The following is an 8,528-nucleotide window of genomic DNA, read 5'->3' as shown; positions in this document are numbered from 1 at the left end:
TGTGTGGGAGAGAGAGCCTGAACAGAGGAAGTCAGGTGTGCAGGTGTGGGCTGCCTTCCTGTGAGGTGGCCTGCTACCGCTTCTACATTCTGTTGCTAATTCTGAAGGTTGATTTCATATGAGAAGCATTTTGGCTGAGGTTTAGAGGCCATCCCCACCCTGGGCTGGAAGGCACACCTGTAATTAGGGGAGAATGTAGTGATCAGGGTTGTCTTTAAGAGTGTTGGGGATTTCCCTCCCTCCCGGGGCTGGCTATCTGGCTGTATCCCCAGTAAACCCACCCAGTCTTGCTTAACCCATTGATACACCTGTGGGCTAACAGGAAAAATAGAACAGAAATGTGGCATCAGAGATCCACGTTCATGTCTGCATTCCAGACCTCCTTACCAGTCCCTGCGTGGCCTCCTTTTTTCGTATTGGTAAAGACATGGTGATGACACCTGTCCTTTTTACTTCTTGAGATTCTTATAAAAACAAAATGCAATAGTGTAAAGAAAAGAATGTGGACTCGCAAAGTGTCATTGTTACCGTTTTAGTTTATCAACTCTGTGTCTATAGGGAAGCCGGTCCAAGCTTCATTTCCTATGATCACTGTTGCCCAGGGTGAGCTTGTCAAAGAGGTACTCTGCCATGTTGCTTCCAGGGCTCCCAGCTTGCTACTCAGAATCAACATACATTAACATACGTGTAGCTGAATGAAAACATTTCTGGTAAAGTTGAAGACCCACCCCCTTATTTTAATCCTTGCCCAATCCCATTCTCTTCTCTCCTTCCCCAGAGGCAACTACTATGATAAATTCTAGACAATTTTATTTTTATTTTTTAAAAATTTTAAATTGATTTCAAAGAGAGAGGGAGAGGGAGAGAGAGAAACAGCAAAAAATTAGAGAATCATTGATCTGCTGCCTCCTGCACGCCCCCTACTGGAGATTGAACCCCCAATTCGTGCATGTGCCCTGACCTGGAATTGAACCATGATGTCCTGCTTCATATGTCCATGCTCAACCAGTGAACCACCAATACCGGGCTAGACCATTCTTAAAAATACTTATATGCATATCCACCCACATTCACCAGGCCCCCAGACCATCCACCTCACCCCACCCCCATATACCACACTATTAGTTTTGTGATTTCCAGGGTCCAACGGAATATCTCCTCCCGCCATCCGTGGAGATCCCAAGCTGCACATGGGGATGGGTGGGTGGAGAGACTCTAGGATACCTTTATAAAACCTAAAAGGCGAGGGTTTTACACCAGCCAACCAGAGAACTTGATTTAGGAGCCAAGAACTGTATTGCAAGATGTTAAAACCCAGAAGGGCAACATTGCTACATGCATTCCCATCACATGACGAGAGGAAGTCACCACCCTCACCCCTTTCCTCCGGCCGTGGGAAAGCAGTCCAAGTTCAATTCAGTTCTTTTTGTCATTCAGGGAGAGCTTGTCAAGGAGATTCTCCGCCAGGCTCTCTTCCGAGGTACTCGGGAACACAGGGAAGTTGCTGATATGATCCCTGAGCTCTTGAATGGATTTCACCTGGTCATACACACAGTTGTGCTCCACGAAATCCGTCAGGCGGGCGTCGTTGTTCGCTATGGCCAGCTGGTGGATATACAGCAGGTTCTGGTTGACGTTCATCGCCAGGTCGAGGGCATGCTGTAGGGCTTTCAGGCCGCTGTCCCAGTAGTTGTAGTCAGGCATGTCGATGTTGCGGTAGTACACGCGGGTTTGGCCGCTGCGCTGGTTCTGCAGGCGGATGAGCCTGTCCGCGTGCTCCTTCATCTGGGCGGCCTGTCGCAAGAAGAACTTGCCCACGTACTTCAAGGTGACCTGGTTCTCTTCGAAATACGTGGCCATGGACTTGTACACATAGATGACATAGAGTTCCAGGTGTATCTGGTGGTCGACGGCAGCCTCACAGGCAGGGTGGTAGCTGCCCAGTGCTTGTGAGCGTCTCGGCGGGGTCGTCATGGCTGGCGGCTCAGGTGCCAGGCCCAGAGAAGCCAAGGCAGCGCGGAGGCGGGGGCTGCGGAGGCAACAGCGGCGTTGGGCGAGGCGGCGGCGACGGGGTCCTCCGAGTCTACCCAGGGTGAGTGACTCAGGTGGCCTTACCCCGAGTGAACAACTTGGGAGCTGAGCCGCAGCTGGTCTGCCCGCTTGAGGTAGAACAGGCAGCGTTGGGCGTGGAATGTGGAATCCCTACAGGAGGGCATTGTTGGGTGCAGCGTTCTACGTTCCATGTGAGCCCCAGGCAGGAAACCTGGCTTACTCTGTACTGAGTGTCTCAAGAGCATTTTTTAAAAAGGCTCTGATGAGATACAATGTATATACTATAACATTCACCTTTTGCAAGTGAACATTTCCATGGTTTTAAAATATATATTATATATATTATATATATATTATATATATATTATATATAAATAATATATATAATATAATATATATTATTTATATATAATATATATAATATATTATTGATTTTAGAGATGAAGGGAGAGGGAAAGAGAGAAACATCAATGATGAGAGAGAATCATAGATCGGCTGCCTCCTGCACATACTACACTGGGGATCGGGTTGGGCTGCAACCCGGGCATGTGCCCTGACAGGGACTCTAACCTTGACTTCTTGGTACATAGGTTGATGCTCAACCACTGAGCAACACCAGCTCAGCCATAGTTTGTAATACGTATATTCATGGAGGCAGGCAACACCACAATCTAGTTTCAGAACATGTTCAGCACTCCAAAAGGCAGTTCCTTACCCAGGAGCAGTTCAGTGCTCAATCTGCTTCGCTTCAGGAAGGGCAATCGTTGATCTACTTTTTGTCTCTATGGATTTACCTATTCTGGTCATTTCAAATAGATGGGATCCTACCATATGTGGCCTTTTGTGTTTGGCTTCTTTTACTTAATATAATGTTTTTAACATTCATCCTTTAAAAAAAAAATACTTTCATTGCTCTAGCATTTTGTGTGTGGCCCCAAAATTTTCATAGTGTTTTAAGAAAAATTTGTAAGTTATCTCTGAGCCTCCTGGTGGGATTCCTGCATTGTGTTTCTTTACTTCCTTTTGTTTGTATCTTGGAAAAATGCCTCTTGGATTTTCTATCAGAATGTGACTCTTCATTCATAAAAGAAAAACATACTTGAAAACTCATGGCAGCTTCTTGGTTGTGGTTCGGTCTGTTTGCCTTTTTTACAGTCTTTGCAGAAGATTTTCAGAGATTTGCAATGGCTTCTTTATTTGAAACAGTGTGTGAGAAGTCACAAGGTCTATCCCAAGTCTATTCCTTCTATATACAGACATAACAGATTGGAATCACTGCACATTTCCTGCAGAGAAATACCTTAATTTGCATTATCAATGTAGCATGGGTGAGTACTCCACAAGAGTTTATACAATGCAAGTGCCACAATCATCTAAGCTCACACTGTGTACTGCCAGATGGTACTCAATAATGGTCATAGCAAGTCCTAGTGAATATTAAGAAAAAGTTTTTCTTCTCTATTTAAATAAAGCTGCAATAAATATAGGGTTGCATGCAGTATTTCATTACATGGATATACCACATTTTATTTATCCTTTCATCAGTTTATGGACTTTTGGGTTGTTTTCTTTTTTGTAGCGCTATGAATAATATTGCTATAAACATCTGTGTAAGGTTTCTGTGTAGACATATATTTTCAATTCTCTTGGGTATATACCTAGGAATAGAATTTCTGGGTCATGATAACTTTAATAGTTTGAGAAACTGTCAGAATGTTTTCCAAAATGACTGTACCATTTTACATTCCCACCAGCAATGTGTGAGGGTTCCAACACTGTTATTGTCTGTATAAAAATTAATTTTTTAGTTGTCTTAAGTGGATGTAAGGTGGTATCACATTGTGGTTTTAATTTGCACTTCCCTAATGACTAATGCTGTTGAACATCTCTGTATGCGCTTATTGGCCATTTGCATATCTTCTTTGGAGAAATGTCTATTCAAATTCTTTGCCCTATTTTAAGTAGAATCATTTGTCTTTTTATTGTTGAGTTGTATAAGTTCTGTGTATGTTTTAGATACAAGTGCCTTCTCAGATATACAATTTACAAATATTTTCTCCCAGTCTGTGGGTTGTCTTTGCACTCTCTTAACTGTGTCCTTTGAAGAACACAAGTTCTTAAAAGCTCAACTTATTTATTTTTTTTATTTTGTTGAGGTTTGGATGTCATATCTAAGAAACTATTGCTTAATTCAAGGTCAAAGATTTACATCTAGGTTTTCTACTAAGAATTTTATAGTTTTAGCTCTTACATTTGGGTACCTTAAGGTCTCTGATTTTTACTGAGTTAATTTTTGTATGAGATGTGAGGTATGGATCTAACTTCATTCTTTTGCATGTGGATTTCCAGTTATCCCAGCACCATTAATTGAGAAAGCTATTCTTTCTCCATTGGATGGTCTTGGCACATTTGTTGAAAATCAATTGACCATAGATATATCAGTTTATTTCTAGACTCCTAATTGTATTCTGTAAGACCATATGGCTAAAGTTATGCTAGAATAACACTGTTTTGATTATTGTAGCTTTGTAGTAAATTTTGAAATAGGGAAGTGTGAGTCCTCCAACTTTATTCTTCTTTTCAAGATTGTTTTGGCTACTCTGGGTCCCTTGTATTTTCATGTGAATTCTAGGATAAGCTTACAACGTTCTTTAAAAAAAAAAAAAAAAAAAAAGCTAGCTATGCTATTGATAGGCATTGAAACTAGTTTGGGGGAGTATTGATAGCTTAACAATATTAAGTCTTTTGATCCATAAACCTGGGATGTCTGGGACCTCTTAAAATATAGATTCTGATTTAGAAAACCAGAAGCACCTGAGAACAAAAGGAGTGGTGAGAACTTCCAGGCAGGGAAAGTAGTGAAAAACGATTTAAAGAGTGGAGGGTTGGACAACCTGCTGAGCTTTTGCCTCCTGCGTTACTGGTGCATGCGGTCCGGCCATCCCGCCCGCCTGCCCGCCACATGCACCCGCACCGCCACTTTGGAGCCCTATGGCCGTAATCTGTGAGATCAGCAACGTTTTCAGCAACTACTTCAGCGCCATCTACAGCCCGGAGGACCCCGCCGCCCCGCTGCCCCCGCCCCTCTCCCCCGCCCCCCTGCCGCTGCCTTTGTGGCCTACGACCTAATGCTGTCCCTGAGCAACCCCCAGATGCCCCCCGAGGGTCCAGAGAAGGCCAGCTGGTCGCAGAAGCAGCCTCAGTTCTGGTCAAAGGCCCAGGTGCTCGACTGGATCAGCTACCAGGTGGAGAAGAACAAGTTTGACGCCAGCAACATCGACTTCTCTCGCTACGACATGGACAGGGCTGCGCTCTGCAACTGCGCGCCCGAGGAGCTGCGGCTGGTCTTCGGGCCCCTGGGGGACCAGCTCTACGCCCAGCTGTGGGTGTGGGACCCCACGTGCAGCTTCCCGGATGAGCTCAGCTGGACCATCGATCTCCTGGAGCAGGACAGCACCTCGTTCCAGGAGATGCTGGGGGACCCCAGGCCCTTTGACCAGGGCAGCCCCTTTGGCCTGGAGATGCGGGAGGATGACCAGCCGCCCAGCTTCTACAACTGTCGTTCTTCCCTCACACACACACACACACACCACCACCACCACCACCACCCCACCCCCACCCCCGGTCTCTGGGCAGTTCTGATGTTTCCACCGGCTCCACTGCAGGGACTGGTGCCTCTGGGTGCTCCCATTCCTCCAAGACTCGGGAAGAAGCCACGGGGACCTGGGCCCCAGGGACAGCAAGCTCTTCTCCAGGGCAGACTTCGCTGACTACAAGAAGGGGGACCCCAAGCACAGGAAGCGGAAGTGGGGCAGCCCCGGAAGCTGAGCAGAGAGTCTCGGGACAGCGTGGAGGGGCCGGAGGAGCAAGCACGCCCCCAACGGCACCCACCTGTGGGAGTTCATCCCAGACATCCTTATCCACCCGGAGCTAAACGAGGGCCTGATGAAGGGGGAGAACCGGCAGGAGGGCGTGTTCAGGTTCCTGCGTTCCGAGGCCATGGCCCCACCGTGGGGCCCGGAGAAGGAAAACAGTGGGATGGCGTACAAGAAGCTGAGCCGGGCCCTGAGATACCACTACAAACGGGAGATCCTGGAGCGCGCAGACGGCCGGCAGCTTGTCTACAAGTTCGGCAAGAACTCCAGTGGCCGGAAGGAGGAGGAGGAGGAGGAGGTCGGGAGCCGGAACTGAGGGTCTGAGTGGACCCAAGTCAGACGCGTGGACTCGAGGCCGTGGCCCTGATCAATCGAGGGGAAGGCTGCTGTTCTGTGGAGGAAGCAGAGGCTCGGGGTCTCCTTGGCCGCTGCCTCGTGGGATTACAAGCCCTGGGTTTGAAGTGACTTGTTCGGTGACAGTGTTGTAAGTGTGGCTTCTACGGGGCCTCCTGAGGCCCAATCCGGACCAGGCTGCCGACACCGCCTTCCTCCTGCTGGGTGCCCGGATGGAGGCCGGGAGGCGGGGAGGCCCAGGGCACCGTGAGCCGGGGGACAGGGCCTGCACTCCTCCCTGGACTGGGTCCCCCTCCTTCCCAGTGTGTGGGCTCCACGGGCGGGGGTCAGAGCACTCCCTAATTTATGTGCTACAGATGCGCCAGGTGAACATAGAGATCTATTTTTTCTAAGATGTCCTCCTGACTATTCTCGGCCATAGGCTGGGCCAGTGGGGGGCGGGGGTGCCGGACACTCAGGATGGGTCCGGCTCCCCTCTCCTGAGCGGGGCACAGAGACCCCCCCAATAAAGTGTCTTCTGGGATTTTTGTAAAAAAATGAAAAAGAGTGGAGGGTTGACTGACACACAGGGCATTCTGACAGGCTGACATGCACCATCTGGGTAAAATTAAGCCTGGAAGGAGGTAGTAACATAAGCTTTTGGAACCTGGAGAAAGGACCCCTTCATCATCACTTTCGTGCTCCCCGAGTCATAACACTGAAAGGGCTGTTGGGACCCACAGATGCTAAGGGTGTAGCGTATTCAGGAGTGGGCCACGGGCTCTTCCTTCCAGAAAAGATTCCTTCCTGCTCATGATCAGAGGTAGGGAAGCTCGAATGCAATCTGTTTGTCTCCACCAAAAGGCATCTTTTTAAAACAAAGGCCAGAGGAAAGTTTTGTGGTGGCTCCTGTTTGGTTGCGTACTAATGAGTCATGTCCAACACCCACACACATTATATTCTGAAGAGGAGAATGTCCCTTCCGGTCTCTACTTTCTCACTGTTGTGATTGGAGGGAGAAAAGGAGAATCGCTGCCTTGAAGAGCCAAAGGGGAGGCCTCTGAACTGAAACGTCCATTGTATATACGGGTGTGTGTTAGTCAATAACTGGTAGTAAGTTCCATTAATTATACCTTTTCTTTAAAGTTGCAACCTTTCAGATTTATTCAATTTGCTAGATATCCTCCATTTGCCTCTCCAGTACTGATCTCTGTCCTTCTTCATCTTACTCTGAGCCCTGGGAGGCTGACCTGTGTGGACTGCATCCATGGGCCCCTGTGCCCTCTGCTTCTGGTTGGGTTCAGCCAATGGGAGGCACTGGCAGGGGATGGGAGGGCAGGAGGAGAGTGAGGTTGGGATAGTCTCTGGATTTCCTCTTTTTAGGGCAGATAATTCAGAGGCAAGTCTAATTCCTTTTTATAGATCTTGCTCCCTGGGTGTGGTAGGACCATTCTCAGATGGGCCTTCTGCAAACATTGATCACTTCAGAGGAATTTACTCCAAAGAACAGATGTTCTTTGGCTCAAGTTTAATGCACAGTCTAACGAAGTCATAAGGACCCAGAAACTAGTATGCAGCTGTGTATTCTTTCAGGACAGAGGATAAATGGAGCTGATAGAAGAAATAAAGTACCTCATCTAGGACAGTCTCGGGCAACAAAGTAATGGCTGAAGTGGAGCTGCCATCCAAGATGCAGGCTCTAATTGTCTAGCTTGTGTATTTCTCTGGCCCCTGGCTCCCTTGTTTCCTGAGGTGATTGACTCCTTGGTTGCGTCTCATCTAATTAATAGGTCCATGAGAAAGAGGAATGGGAAAGAGGAAGCACGGGGAGTCATTTTGTACTTTTTAGTAGCCATTTTAAAAAGTCTGGGTGGGGAGGATGTTGACTTAATAAGATTTGAGGATTGTTTATTCCACATAAACCTTTGTCCTTCCTTGCTCACCTTCTACTACCCAGGATTACAGCTTTTGCAGAGCATCTGCACAGCACTGCATAATTGAGTCCAATCAATGTACGATAAAGGATTGAAGGTGCTATTTAATTAGACACCTTGTAATTATTTGCTCCTCGGCGGGAAAGCATAACCCCCAATTGCAGATAGCCAAAAGTATATTTTAAGTTTTCTTTGGTGGTTATCTTTTCTAAATAGAGGATAAATGATTTTTTATTATGTGACATTCAGTTCCTTCCTAGAGAACACTCGGTAGAATAAGATTGAGTAAGCTACACTGCAGTGGCAAACAAAACCTAAAAATCTCAAAGGCTGA

General features: G+C 47.1%; 1 protein-coding gene and 1 pseudogene across 1 annotated transcript; one reads left to right on the top strand and one right to left on the bottom strand.

Moving 5' to 3' along the window:
- Positions 1-1,416: 1,416 nt before the first annotated feature.
- On the bottom strand, positions 1,417-2,216 carry LOC132223677 (ferritin heavy chain-like). The gene is made up of 2 exons (XM_059678735.1): positions 2,116-2,216; positions 1,417-2,029 (listed from the first exon to the last, which is right to left on the bottom strand). Exons 1-2 carry the CDS (start codon positions 2,214-2,216, stop codon positions 1,417-1,419), a joined length of 714 nt encoding a protein of 237 aa, XP_059534718.1.
- Positions 2,217-4,858: 2,642 nt separating this feature from the next.
- Positions 4,859-6,719, top strand: LOC132225285 (ETS-related transcription factor Elf-3-like; annotated as a pseudogene).
- Positions 6,720-8,528: the final 1,809 nt, after the last annotated feature.

Source organism: Myotis daubentonii, chromosome X (genome assembly GCF_963259705.1).
Source record: "Myotis daubentonii chromosome X, mMyoDau2.1, whole genome shotgun sequence".
NCBI classification, from domain to species: Eukaryota; Metazoa; Chordata; class Mammalia; order Chiroptera; family Vespertilionidae; genus Myotis; species Myotis daubentonii.
Note: the sequence above shows the minus strand (reverse complement) of the source record. Positions and strands in the feature narration are given on the sequence as shown.